Source organism: Megascapheus bottae, chromosome 5 (assembly GCF_031878675.1).
Source record: "Megascapheus bottae isolate mThoBot1 chromosome 5, mThoBot2.hap1, whole genome shotgun sequence".
In the NCBI taxonomy this organism is placed as follows: domain Eukaryota; kingdom Metazoa; phylum Chordata; class Mammalia; order Rodentia; family Geomyidae; genus Megascapheus; species Megascapheus bottae.
This window is the reverse complement of record NC_143513.1, coordinates 51497042-51512071: the sequence shown is the minus strand read 5'-3', so window position 1 is coordinate 51512071 and position 15030 is coordinate 51497042. Positions and strand designations below refer to the sequence as shown.

At 39.4% G+C, this 15030-nt stretch overlaps 1 protein-coding gene across 1 annotated transcript in view; it reads left to right on the top strand.

Annotated features, from left to right (window-relative positions):
- Nucleotides 1-960: 960 nt before the first annotated feature.
- The window catches only part of LOC150063388 (serum paraoxonase/arylesterase 2), a 35891-nt gene continuing 21821 nt past the window's right edge, over nt 961-15030 (top strand). Inside the window, exons 1-2 of the mRNA XM_090333139.1 lie at nt 961-1080; nt 11459-11529. Of these exons, the coding sequence (XP_090189265.1) occupies nt 1007-1080; nt 11459-11529 (145 nt within the window). The 5' untranslated portion in view covers nt 961-1006. The remainder of the gene's footprint in view (nt 1081-11458; nt 11530-15030) is intronic.

Below are 15030 nucleotides of genomic sequence, written 5' to 3'. Positions count from 1 at the left end.
AAATGAAAGATAGAAGCAAAGTGATTCTTTTCTTCTTGGTGAGGGGCAGATAAGAAACTGGTTTCTGCTATTATTTAATGGTTATTGATTAAAAACTGGTGTTTAGTCTGCCTGAGTAGAATATACCTGCTATTCTAGCTTTTGGGGGGCTGAGACAGGAAGATCTTGATTTTCAGGCTAGCCTGGGCATTCATGTGTACATTCCAGCATACGCACAGATGTAGAGAGGAAGGAAGAGGAAGAAAATAAGGAGGGGAGGAAAAAAATGTTTCATTTGTTTAAAATCGGCTAGTTTTGACTCCTGCCTACATATTCTAAAGTAATGAACACTGGAAATCTTGTAGGTTAACTTCAGGTGAACTCACTGCAACTATAATCTGAATAAACTAAAATTCCTTCTAACACTTTTGTCTTTATTTCTTCATGTTATTAGTAATTTTAGCAAAAAGATGAAGAAAGGAAAAAGAAAATATGTTCCTGTAAGCGGAGTTTCAAAAAAATAAATGTGTTACTTCCTAGGTTTCTGTTCTGAGGTTTTACATCCTGCTATAAAAAGTAGTGATTCGAAGCTGAAATATTTACAAGACCTGTCCTACTACCATTTTCCCCAATAAAAATAACCTCTGAAACATGATTTGGAAGTTTCTTGGGGAGTTGTAAAGGGACGTCTGTGAAGAACAGGGAAATGAGAAAGTCACCAGAGCTTCTCCAGAGTTTTGTGGAGTTTGTCTGGGAAAAGAAGTTGCTAAGAGCTTGGAGCAGGTGACCTGAACTGGGGCACTGGAGTGCGGGTTACCCGGACGGGGAGAGGGGAGGTGCAGCTTTGCGCAAAGGCAGGACCCGGCCCAGCTCCAGGGTGGAGCCTCAGGCCGGACCACGCCCATCCGGGGGGCGGACAGGGGCACAGCCCGCCCCAAGGGTGGGGACGGATGACCCCGCCCACGGCGCTGCCCGACCAGACCCGAGCTGGAGTTGGGGGGTTGGGGTGGGGCCTGGCTTCCAAGTCATGGGGCGGCTGGTGACTGTGAGTTTGCTAGGAATAGCGCTGGCGCTGCTGGGGGAGAGGCTCTTGGCGCTCAGGTAAGTGGAGCCCTCAGGCTCACCACACCCCCAACCCCTTCCCCAGGGTCCCCAGGCTAGGACTGAGCTGGAACCGCGGAAGAGGACCCAGGCCAGGCCAGTTGGAGGGACTGTGGAGTGCTGGGAGACTGTGGGTGGGAGGAAAGATCTGATTGCTCCTTGTTACCAGCTCGTTAAGCCTACCCCTCTCCTACTTAAAAAAAAAAAAAAATGAAGAAGTTTATGAGCCTTGGCTCTTTAAGAAGATTTTCTGGCTAGGTTGACCAGGGAATGTTTTTGCTCTGACTTGAGAGCAAACTTGATGAGCTGTCTAACTTCCAAACAAAGCTAATTACTCATGCATTGAAACTTGAATTCCAGAGACCCGTTTCAGGTCACTGGTGCTGCTGCTCTGCTTTCCGTAAAACTTCCTCCATTCTTCCCCTGCAAGGCCACAGAAACTCTGCTCATTCATCTTTGTCTGGGTGCTGTGGATCAAAGAAGGTGCCGAGAGCCAGCTTCAGTTGTTACATCACTTCCTTAAGATCCCTTCACTCGCAGTTGCCCAAACCAGGAAGACAAACGCCAGCATTAGCACATCTCAGACTCTAGTGAGGATGAAACTTACCGGTTAGGCATTGTGGTTTGCTAAATTTCTAGTTCAGATCTGATAAAGGTTATGCAAAAGACCTCCTGAAATTAGGAGAACAGTACTATGTAGGTTGGGATCTTGATTCCCCAAGTTCTCCTGGCGTTCACTTTAGTACAGGAGAGGAGAGAAGAAAAATAAATAGGTAAATTAGTTCGTTCAGGACAGATATAATTGAAACCCGATGGGGCTTAGCGAGTAAAGATTACATCCTCTGAAGGAGTTCTGGGCAGGAAAAGGCATTTGACACTGTCATTGACTCCTGAGGATAACGAATATGAGGGTGAGGATGGGGCCCACTCCAAGTGGAAAATGGAGCATAAGTCAAGAGGCTTAGTGGGGAAGGTTGAACAGGGACGGAGGGACCAGTTTCAGGAGCACATAAAGTCAAGGGATGAAAACAACAAGTGCATTTTTCATACAAGTTGGAAACGTGGGCCCTCTTTTCATTGGCTAAAGGGGAGTGCCATGTTTTTCATTTTTTGTTCAGCAACCTAACAGAACCTGCTTGGCATTACAGAACTTAACCTGGGGAGGACAGAACAATAGTTTTTTTTTGTTTGTTTGTTTTTGTTTTTTTACCCTGGGGTCTTCTGGAGGACTCAAGTCAAAGTGGCACCCACTGAGAATCTTAGTCAGCTAAGGCCTTGTGGTTTTTTTATGTAAATTAATTTTATCATTTACTTAATCACATTTTTTTAGAGTCTCACTATGTAGCCTGCATCTCAGCATGTAACCCTGCTTGTCCTGGAACTCATAATTCCCTCGCCTTGGCCTTCAGAGTTCTGGGATAACAGGCATGTACCACCATGCTCAGTGATCTTATTTATTTATTTGTTTGTTTATATTTATTTATTTATTATTTTAAAAAATAACTCCTTGTGTTTTGAGGGTGAAAGTCAGTGGTAAAGTACTTGAAGTAGCATGCATGAGGCTCTGGGCTCCATGTTCAACCTGACAATCAAAACAAAACAAAACAAAAATCTCTCCTGATAATACTCTTGTGTAGTCAATTTGAAAGGAGACAGAAAGAAAATAGTTCAGTTCCAACATTAAATTTAGAAAGAACTGATACACAAATACTCTATCCTGAGGATTGAGGGAGAAGTAAAAAATGGTCAGTTCCACAGATCACAAGGTAACTAACAGACAATGCAAGGAAGTATACACGTATTAAGGGAATAAGGTAGAATTGAGAAGAGAGCTTCTAATAGGAAATAAACAGATTGACTGTCATGTTACACAAACGCACATGTTATTACTACAGAACTTCATGATTTGGATGGCTTTTGTTAAGTTTTGTCTTGAACTGACACATAGTGTACCTACTATGGGACACAATACTATGTTTCAATTCATGTAGACATTTCCTAATCATAACATCTGATAAGTAAGCCCTAGAGGCTCACCCCTCTAATCCTAGCTATTCATGAGGCTGAAATGCAGAGGATTAAGGGTAGAAGCCAACCAGGGAAAAAAGTCTACAAAACACTCCAAAATGAAGAGCGAATTTGGACTGGAGGCATAGCTCAAGTAATAGAGCACCAGCTGACCAAGTAAACCTAACAAATGTAAGTTCAAACCCTAGTGTAAGAAAAATCATAAACTGGTGATTAATATTGATATCATCTTAAACATATTTTTGTGATGAGAACATTGAATCTCCTTTCCCTTTCCTATTTTGAAGTATATGCTATGGTTAATCATAGTCCCCAGATGGTTCAACAGAGCACTGGAGTTTATTCCTCCATTCTAATTGTAATACTATCCTTTTGCTAATTTCTACTACTTGCTTCCCCCAGCCTATGAGAATAGCTACTGTGTATTCTGACTTCATGTAGGTCAAACTTTAAGATTCCCCATATGAGTAACATCGTTCAGTGTGTTTCTGCACTCGAATCATTTCACTTGATATTTCCAAATTCATCCATCTCTTACACCTGACATTCATCCTTTTCTGTTGTACATAGATAGCACATTTTCTTTACATGTGTATGTAATATATAAATATAATATATAGTGTATATAATATGCAAGCATTTATAGTATTTGTATATTCGATATACATATACTATGTATTTATAAAATACAATTTTCTTATCTATTAATTCACTTACGGGTGTATCTACCTCTTGGCTATAGGAAATAGTACCATGATAAACAGCACTGTGGTGGGAGATGTCTCTTCAGCGCACTTATTTAATTTTCTTTGAATATATAGCTATATTTACACATCTATCTATGTATATTCAGTGAGATTGTTGGTAAAGATGTAGTAGCTCTACTTTATTTATTTATTTATGTTTGTTTACGTACTTTCTTAATGTCAGTTCTAGGGCTTGAATTCAGAGATTGGGCACTGTCCCTGAGCTTTTATGCTCAAAGCTGGTGTTCTCGCACTTTCTAGCCACAATAACACTGTTGTGTTTTTGGTGCTTAGTTTTAGATAAGAGTCTCATGGATATGACTTCTCTGGGCTGGCTTTGAAGAACAATCCTCAGATCTCAGCCACCTGAGTATCTACCTAGGATGATGGGGGTGAGACCCTGGCACCTGGTGTTCTATATCAGTGTTTAAAGGAATCTCCATATTGTTTTCATTGTGGCTGAAGGAATGGATACATCCCCATCAATAACCAATAAAGATTCCCTTTCCAGATTGAATGTGTAGCTCAGGGGTAGAGTCTTTGTCTAACAGCTGAAGCTATGGATTCAGTCCTGAGTATACAAAAACTTCCCTTGCCTCCATGAACTCATTTATGCTTTTTTGGTTTTGCCTTTTTTGTATGTGCTATTCTAACTAGTGGGAGGTGTACTCTTTCAGAAAGGATTTGATTCTTGTTTCATTCATTAGCCATTTGTGTGTGTGTGTGTATGTGTGTGTATGTGTTTGTGTGTGTATGTGTATTAGCATACATTGGTTTTACAGAGGGTGGAGGATTTCATTGTGGTATTTTCAGCCATATTTAAAATAGATGCTTATATTACAATCAACATTATCCCTTCTTGTTGCTCCCCCTTCCTGGAACAATTCTGGGCTCTATCATTCTGTTTTCATATATACATTCAACTTTGACCATATTCATCCTCTTTTATTGTCTTCCTTGTTAGCCCAAACCTCTCCCATTAGCCCCATAACAGAACCTGTTTCTCTTTCCCTTCCAGACACTTGAACTCAGGGCCTGGGCTTTTATGCTCTTTTATGCTCAAGGCTAACTCTTTACCACTTGTGCCACTGCTTAACCAAGGGCTTAATTTTATTTATTTATTTATTTATTTATTGGTGATTATTGGAAGTGAGAGTCTCACAGACTTTTGTCCAGGCTGGCTTTGAACAATGAACTTCAGATCTCAGCCTACTGAATACTTAGAATTACATATGTGAGACACCTGTGTGTGAGTGTGTGTGTGTGAGTGTGTGTGTGTGTGTGTGTGTGTGTGTGTGTGCGCGCATGTGCACGTGCAGGTTTCCAAGGCATTGGACTTAGAGCCTCTTACTCTTGCTTCTTCTCTGGGTAATTTTCAGAAACTTCTGGCTTTGAACTTTGCACCTCAAACTCAGCCTCTTGAGTAGCTGTGATTATAGGCATGAGCCACTAGTACCTGACAAGCAGTTGTCATTTTAATTCAAATTTTAATTTAATTCAGATTTAACTGGCTGGTACCCTGCTTTGGATCATGAAGAATGTCTACTGTCTGTACAGTGTTGAGCTCTTCAAATAGAGTCCAGAGTCTGAGAGTATTTCAAAAGCAGCCTGCTCCCTGTTCTCCATAGGAAGATGAAAGGACAGAGGCTTCTTATTGATCTTTTTGCTCTAATCTGGTGTCTAGTATCTAATTCTTCAATTACTAGAGAAGGTGCTGTGGCAGTGAAGCTTGTTTTATGTTTCCAGGAGACCTACTTAAACTTCAACTTGAATTTTGGATACACAATGTGTAATTTTCAGCCTGTGTGTCCCAGTTGGATAAAAGTAATTGGATTTGTGTTCTTTCTTTCTGAACTGTAACCACTTCAGGTTCTCAGGGGAGTATGTGTTCAAAACCCTCCTCCCCCTCTCATGACTTGATCAGTAAAGTTGAAAGGAGAAGTAAGCCAAGATTAGCTGACTAGCTGTTTCCTGTAGCAAGGTCCCCAGCTTTGGCTGAATGATGATATCTGAAGCATCTTAGACCCGCGAGTGGGCAGGAACTCCAAGAGTCTGAACGTTTTGTACGATGCCTAATACTTTCTAGGACATCTCTAAGAAGCCTCATAGTCTCATTTAAGGCAGCCATTTTTTTTTCTCTGCAAACTGCCAGCCTCCTTATCATCTACTTGTGTTGGTCACTAATTCACTCAGGAGATTAGACCAAAATGTTTACTTACTGGTATTTAAAAAGAATGACTTTGTATTTTTATAACTGTGTGTGTGTGTGTGTGTGTGTGTGTGTGTGTGTGTGTGTGTGTATGGTGTATTCCTTTCTCTGTTTACATATAAATACTGAGGTTTGGATAGTTTGATTCAACATGTAACTCATTAATATTAGTGTTGTACATGTACTCCAAGCCAGGTCTTCCAATTCCATACCCAATTTGTCCCATCTCCATCTGATCCCCAAGCTTTTCTGTCAACGAGCACGCATTCCCCTGTGTTAGAGTCCTTAGAACAAATTTTTGATTATCTAGTACAGGCATCACAGGGGCCCAAAGGCTGAATTCCATAGGATTTTAAAGTCTTTATAAAAGATAAAACTTTGTATGTATCTTGCACATAGATAAAGCCCTATCCATGTTTATAAGTTTCAAAGGTGGTTAGATATGGCACAAAATAAGGGCTGATGGTCACCCTGTTTCCACTTTGCTGGTGACATATTGGTATTGTTACTTATCTGATATCTTAAGAGCTAAGAAGCAAGCTGATAACTCCCAAGCCCTATCTGGTTTCACTCTGGGTGACTAATGCTGTTTCTGGAATGAAAGAAATAAGCAATTGATTTCATAGTAATGACCACTGGTTGTCGTCGTTGGGGTCCTTCTCGGACATTTAGTAGGGGGGTGAAGTGGCGACGGAGCCCACAAATAATCCCGGGAGCACAAAACCTGGAGATCAGACTCAAAGTGCCCATCTAACTTTATTTAAAAAATGTGGTCGCTTATATACAGCATAGCGTCCAATGGCAGCCACCTCATACCACCAGCAGCAAATAGGGACCTTCCTGTTGCATTCGCCCTTACCAGGAGTTTCCGGGAGCTGCTGGTTGCAGTGGAAGTGCCCTCAGGTTCTGGACTGCCCGCCTCACTGGGCGTTCGTGCCTGAAGGCACAGGATCACCAGGTGTTCCCAGGGGTGTATGTGCCTGATGGCACAGGGTCATGGAAGTACAGAGAGCAATCTAGGCTTCTAAGACACCAGCTAGGAGGCCCCACAATTGGTGAAGAGCACACACTTTCTGGTATGTATGAATTTCTTCATACATACCTCTAAGTACTTGATACTTGACTGATTACTTCATATTTCTATGTTGTAGTGCCTTAATCTGTAGGATCTGGAGCTTCCATGCGCTCCATTGTGGGACCCTGAAACAGAATTCACTTAGGATTATGTGAGTCAGATAGTAGCTCATAGTAGTTCAATGATTTCTCCTCTCCTTTCTCTTCTCTTCTCTTCTCTTCTCTTCTCTTCTCTTCTTCTTCTTCTTCTTCTTCTTCTTCTTCTTCTTCTTCTTCTTCTTCTTCTTCTTCTTCTTCTTCTTTCTCTCCTTCTCCTCCTTCACCTTCTTCTTCTTCCCTGCCTGCCTGCCTGCCTTTCATTTCTTTTAGTCTATTGTGGGGCCTGGACTCAGAGCCTGGGCACTGAACATGAGCTTTTCCCCTCAAGGCTCTACCACTTTGTGCCACAGTGCCACTTCCAGTTTTCTGGTGGGTAGGGATAAGTCTCACAGACATTCCTGCCTGGACTGGTTTTGAACCTTTATCCTCAGATCTCAGCCTCCTGAGTAGCTAGGGTTACAGGCATGAGCCACAAATGCCTGGCTTCAAGCAAGGTTTCTTAACTGTGCCATAGAGGCTTTAGCAATCTGGTGTGGCTGTCTTGCTTGCTTTGTAGGCTCTTTTCTATTCTTTGTCTCTTTTTAATGTGCTAGGGATTGAACTGAGAACCTCATTCATGCTAGGAAAAGAACTGTACTACTGAGCTAAATATATGAGGATATAAAAGAAACCAATTATACTTAAATACCTTTAGCAAACTATTTAAACATCTACTTTGTGATTTAAAAATATGAGCTTTATTTTTAGAGCCTTAAATAGATCTAGAGTTACATGTATTGTCTTATGGAAGACATTTTGAAGCACTGAAGAGTTTAAATAACATATCCACAACAACTGAAATGTAATGTATGAAACTCTAATTAGAGAGAGTTGCAGATATGTTAATAGTATAGTGTGGGTTTTTTTTTCCTTATCCACACACATCATCAATGGAAACAATTGCAGTTACAGGTTAACTAAAGCATACTTTTCTCCATCATGGATCCTTGAATTTTACCCATGGATTCCGTAAAGGTCACTGGACCCCAGCTTAAAAGCCTGCATGTACTTTCCTGGTAAAATCATTGGGGACTGATTCCTGGTGCCATTTAAGGAAGTCATGGAGTCTTAGACCTTATATGTCCTGCAAAGGATGGGAAGTGTTAGGGACAAACAATTTGTAGCAAAATGGAAAAGATTTTCCTTTTCCTTTAACATCTCATGTCTGTGTATATACCATTTATCTTAATCTTTATTTTTCAGGAATACGAGCTTTTGACCTGCTATTCCTAAGAGATTTATATAGTTTTCTACATTTCCCAAACTTCTTACATGGGTTGTTAGGAATGCTTTCATTTGTAAGCAATACATATCAAATTAATGGTACTTCATACAAATAGTGGTTCATTTTTCACTCATGATTTTTAAAAATCCTGTAGGTGGGCCAATCTAGAGTTCATTTGGAGTCAGTGATCACAACAAAAAGTGCAAGGTCATGCTTTGATCTTACAGTGTTAACTTTACAACTTTATCCTCATCAAGGATTCAGAATACATACTATCATCTCTAGCTCTGTATATAGCTCAAATTATGGAGGGATGAAATGATAATGGTACCATCTATCTCTCTTCTTAGGTCTGATCTTTCTATTGGAAGCAGAAGTATCTTCCCCCCAAATATGAGTCATATGAAGAGAGAGGCCAGGAAAACACATGGTTAGCTGGTCTTCCTCTGAAATTGGTAAAGGATAAGGGAGGTTGGCATTAGTTTGCTTCACTTATAGAGTGTCATCCTAGAATCTAGAATTCCACTAACAAGAAGAGAACTGATAGTCTAGCAGGTTTTTATAGAAAGGATTTAGAAATGTAGATGGGTTGCAAAGAGTGAAACAGAATGTCATGGGAAAAATTCATTTGATTAACTAAACTTCATATCCTGCCTTAAGTAATTCTTTGATTTTGGTAACATACAGTTTGCATATCTAAAGATGATACTATACAACCAAATACCGATGTTGTCCTTTTGAACAAAGTATATAAATCAACCATGTACGCAAACCTATTTGATTCTGAAAACACAAACACATTCAAATACGTTTGAACACTGTTACTTTGAGCTAGCAGATAGTATTTAATCATTTAGTTTATCTATTTAATTTTGAAAATCATTTCTATTTTTATGAAGTCCAATAATGAGTTGTTTATAAAATTGACATATAGACATAATACCAAATATAAATTGCATCTATGAACCACTTATTTGTACCTATGTTCATTCTGGACTCATAACACTTGAAAGTTTTCTATAAATATATAAAATATATATATATAAAATATATATATATTCCTACACATCTATACATCTATATTAGTCTCAAGATAAGAAAATTATTGCATTTTTATTGTTTTTATTTTCTAATATTCATGTAGTACATTTTATTGCATTTATATTTATATTTAATCAATTTGTTTTATTGCCATACTTCAAGCAGTATAGTACTATTTGGGTATATGATTCCAAAGATGTACTGATGAACATCTATTTAGAAAACATATATTCAAAGTGTATATAACTGCTAAAACCACTTGGTAATTCCGTGTTATCTAGGCCAAATCTGTCAGCCTCCCTATCTTTTCTTCCCTCCTTCCCTCCCTCCTTCCCTTCCTCCCTACCTCTGTATCTCCCTCTTTCTCTCCCTCCCTCCCTCTTTCCTTCCCTCCCTCCCTTCCTTCTCTAAGAATTCAGTGGCCTTCTGCATATCCAAGGTCTGGAAGTCAGTGGCTGTCAGGAATTTAAAGAGAGAGATGCATAGATAGCCAACTAATATTTGGTGTCTTAAATGAATGGTGTGTAGAAAATACTTTGTAAAATGTAAAACTCCCTGCAACATCGTTATTATCTTTATGGTGCTAGAGGAAACAGAGAAGGTGAGAACATGAGAGAAGGAAAAGCCTGTAGTCTGTAGCTTTTCAAATAGAATTATCCACATGTGCTGGATCAGACTGCCTTGTGGCTCTCTAGTATCGAAAGAAAATGGAAGGTATCCAATCAGAGCTCAGTATTCCCTTCTTATTTCTGTTTCATTTTTCATAAACTGAGTAATTTTCCTAAAGTAGTTGATGTTCCTAGTCTTCCAAACACAGGCATTGGGATTTCTGATATTGCTAAGCAATTGTTTTTGTGTTCTGCTATGTGCCAGGCCCTGAATAACACCATTTTCTTTTGACCTTCCTTAAAAAATGGTGTGAGAATTGCCATCATTTTCATTGTTTGGCTTGTGAACTGAAAGATAGGGTTTCTAGCTATATATTCAGGCACTCCTCCCACATCTGAGTATGAGAAATATGTCCTGGTTTGCTGATTATATATATATACATATATGTACATCTATATTTTTATTTTTAAATTTTTGTTGGTCATGGGGTGTTGGGAGCCAGAGTGGAATCAAACTGTACCTTGACTTGCATCAGACAATGGCTTTATTGTCTTATTGTTTTCTGGCCTTATTCTATGTAAATGACCTGAGATTTACCATATGAATGTAACACCTGGAGGTTGCCTGGGTCTGGAGGAGGGAAGAAGCGGGAGTGAAAAATAAACGCGGCAGTCTTTACCTGGACTGCGGACATCCCGGACCCGCTGTGTCTGTCTCTCTTCTATTTCTTCCTAGTCCTTGCCCCCTATTTCAGGAACCCCAATCTGCGAACCCTGGTTTGCTGCCGGTTGGCCCCGGCAATGGGGCTTGAACTCATGGCTCAGAGAGAGTGCTATCTCTGAGCTCTTTTTGCTCAAGCCTAGTGGTAAGTCACTCTGAGCCACAGCCCCACTTCCAGTTTTCTGGTGGTTAATTAGAGATAAGAGTGTCACTATCTTCCCTTCCCAGGCTGGTTCTGAACTGCCATCCTCAGATCTCAGCCTTCTGAGTAGCTAGGATTCTAGGAGTGAGCCACCAGTGCTTGACACTCTGATTATATTTGCATAGGATCTTGGATGCAAGTTTGACTCGTTGAGTTCTTGTATTTCTCTACAATTCCCATGCACATGTAGAACCCAGAAGCCTGTACTTTACTTTTAACTTAATTCCTGATGCTGTTTTGTGCTCCTATATTTGTTTTTCTACTTTCTCTTTCATCTACTGTAAATTTATACTGCTTTATGTTTTACTGCTGTATACTTATTTAAATGCTTCCTAAATTAACACAAGGAATATATGAACAAATAGTGTTTTTATTTTTTTTAACAGAAATCGACTTAAAGCCTCCAGAGAAGTGGAATCCATAGACCTTCCAAACTGCCATCTGATTAAAGGAATTGGTATGAATATGAAAATGAATTACATCATATGGCCACCAATATTACAACATTCACTAACAGTATTTCTGAATGTAGTTACTGTTTTCCAGCAATTAAGTCTCATTAGAGAAAAAGAAATCTCTTTGTTACCCTTCCCCCACTTGTTTTTTTTCTGTGACTAGGGCTTGAACTTAGTGCTGTAGCTCTACTTCCAACTATTTTATGTCTAACTGGAGATAAGTGTCTCACTTTTCTGCCCAGGCTGGCATTGAGCCACAATCCTCAGATCTCAGCCACCTGTCACCAGGATTACAAGCATGTGACATTGGTACCTGGCATAATCCTTCCCCTTTGAATTTATACATCCTGTATTTCTTCTTTATTATGCTCAATTGTCTTATATGACAATGTAATACTTGCACACATTTGTTTATTGTTGAATTCTTTGGTTTTGTTCTAAGTGACTTCTCTGATTTATGTTTGTAAAGACTGTGTTCTTTGTTGGAGATACCCTCTGACATCTGTGCTTTGGTATGCTAGTGGTTAATTAGTAATGGGACCTCAGGAGGAAAGTAACCTGGGCACCAGCAGCTCAAGTTCAAAGCCAATCTGGGCAGGAAAGTTAGTGTGACCTTTATATCTAGCTAACTCCCCCCAAAAGGTAGAAGCAGAGCTGTAGCTCAAATGATAGAATATTGGCCTTGAGAAAAAACAATGTCAGGGATAACATACAGGATATAATTTCTAGCCCCAGTATTGATACACATGAGAGAGAGAGAGGAAGGAAGGAAGGAAGGAAGGAAGGAAGGAAGGAAGGAAGGAAGGAAGGAAGGAAGGAAGGGGCTACGAATGGTATTCACTTTGTTCAATACCCTGAAATCATCATCTGATGTATCCCTAATGTACATTTGACATTTCCCAATGTACACAGAAAGTTTTGACCACGTAGGAGAGAATAACCAGTGGTCCTTTGACTATGCAGGATTCACCATAGCGGTATATGAGTCTCAGGAAGGGCTCCTAAGAACAACCTTGGTTCTGCTGCAGATTATGGTGGTCCAATTTCTGTGCTGGCCCAGGGTCTCTCCACCTTTTTTGCAACTTTTTTCCTTGGGCAAACTTCATGTCTTGCTATTTCTTTTACTCTTTGCTACTTACCAAAGTCCTGGGTATGCAAAAAAGATCCACAATAACTATCATTCATTTTATCAATGACCAATAAAAACAATAGTCTTTCTTAGCCATCATTCATAGTATGATAATAAATGAAAAAGAGTGAAAGCCAAAGTACTAGTTTCTTGTTCTGCTTCTGCCACATATCTTTGGTAAAGCTTGGTCTGTGTATGTTTCACTATAATGATCAGTTTGTGAGTAGGTTGACATCTTTAAGAGTCAAAAATATTGGATCATTTAAATCACAGTGTAGGAATAACTGGACTCATCTCATGCCATTTCTGTTGCTTACGGAACCACATCTAGTAGTAAAGGAGACAGTGCTTTTGTTTTGTTTTCACAAAATCCAGATTATATAGAAGCATTTCATTCCTCATAATAGGTGACACTGTTAAGCAAAATTTGTCTATGTTTTCACAGTTTCTCTGTCTATTTAGGAATATTTTTCCCACACACACTTAAATTGGGTCAAATTATACATGGTATCTAAGAGCCAGCTCTTCATACTTTATATACTATGATTTGGAAACTTATGTCAGCAGTATCTCTCTCTCTCTTCTCTCTCTCTCTCTCTCTCTCTCTCTCTCTCTCTCTCTCTCTCTCTCTCTCTCTCTCTCTCTCGCATCCTCTTTTTTGATCACTTGTTTGCTTTTGATAGCTCACTCACTTTTTCACTCACTCTCTGTTATGAGTTTTGAACTTAGGGCCTATGCACTGTCCCTAAGCTCTTTTGCTCAAGACTAGCTCTCTACCACTTTCAACCATAGCTTCATTTTCTGAATAGCATACAATTCCAGGCATGAGCTGCCAGCACCAAACCTCTGCAAAATCGTTTTCTATGCAAAGCCCATAGAAATATTATATATTCAAACTCTATAGAGAGATCTAAAATGGGAAATACAAATTTCTCTACAAACTCTGTTCCCTCCCAGAAACAACCTCAGAGATAAAATTTATGTCCTGTCCTCTTGATATTTTCAGTGCATATGCAAACAAATGTAGCCAAAAAATATATGCCTTTGTTTCCACAAATGGCACCTTCGAGCTGCAATTTGCTTTCTTTTCTTCATTTCCAAACAAGATTGAGCAACTCTATACCTGAATACACATAAACTTACATGGGACTATAATAAATAGTCATGTTCCCTTCTTAATACACATTTGGTTGCAGGGCTTTCTGTTTCTTTTGAATCTAAAATTGTTTGTGATAAATTAAATATGTTAACCATTTTACATGTACATTTCAGTAGTGTTTAGTATATTTTTGTTGTTGTTCAACCATTACTTTTATCCATCTCTAGAACTTTGTTCCATTTCACAGAATTGCAACTTTATTAAACAATAATTTCCCATTGTCCCCTCCCAGCTAAGGTCAACCACCATTCTCTCTGTCTGAATTGTAGTTCTCTAGAAACCTGTGAAGTAGAATCACATTGTGTATGACATTTTTGTGGACTGATTTTTTTCACTATATATGATTTCCTGACACTTTAGCTACATGCTGTAGCATGTTCCAGAATTTCCTTTCTTTTTAACACTGAATACGAATCTGTTTATGTACTTATATACACATTGTATAAAACACACTGCACTTACTAATTTGGGTTACTAATTATTATCTCTGGCATTTATAATGTCTTTCCTAGATTATAGAACATTTCCAAGAGACATCTCAGTTTAGTCATATTTAATTGTCAGAGGATGTTTAAGAGGATATCTTAGAAGTCATTAGGGGGCCAGACTATTTTCTTTGATTGAGATCTCTGTTATTTTTTTGAGGGGGGGAGGAGTCATGGGGCTTGAACTTGGCCTGGGTACAATCCTTGAGCTCTTCAGCTCAAGGCTACTTCCCTATCCCTAGCCTGGCCATTGTCCCTGAGCTCTTCAGCTCAAGGCTATCGCCCTACCTTTGAGCCAAGCCCCACTTCCCATTTTCTAGAGGTTAATTGGAGATAAGAGTCTCAGGTCCTTTTGTGCCTGGGCTGGCATTGAACCAGGATCCTAAGATCTCAGCCTCTTGAGTAGCTAGGATTATAGGCATGAGCCACCATGCCCAGCAATCTCTAATATTTTTTAAATGAAGAAATGTCCAGTGGAGACTAAGCACATCCTCAGTGGTCAAGGGTTTCCAGTCTCTTGTGATCACAGTCAGACTGCCCAGATCTTCTCCAAATGAAATGCAATGTAAGTAAAGACTGAGCCTCTATATAAATGCTGCTTCATAAGAGTCTGGTACCCATTTCCTACTGCACTGTTTCTAAATCAAGGAAAGATAACATAGAGGTGCCTTGGTCCAAAACATTATGCTACAAACCTAAATATGTACATTAACTACATGAATGCTTTTAA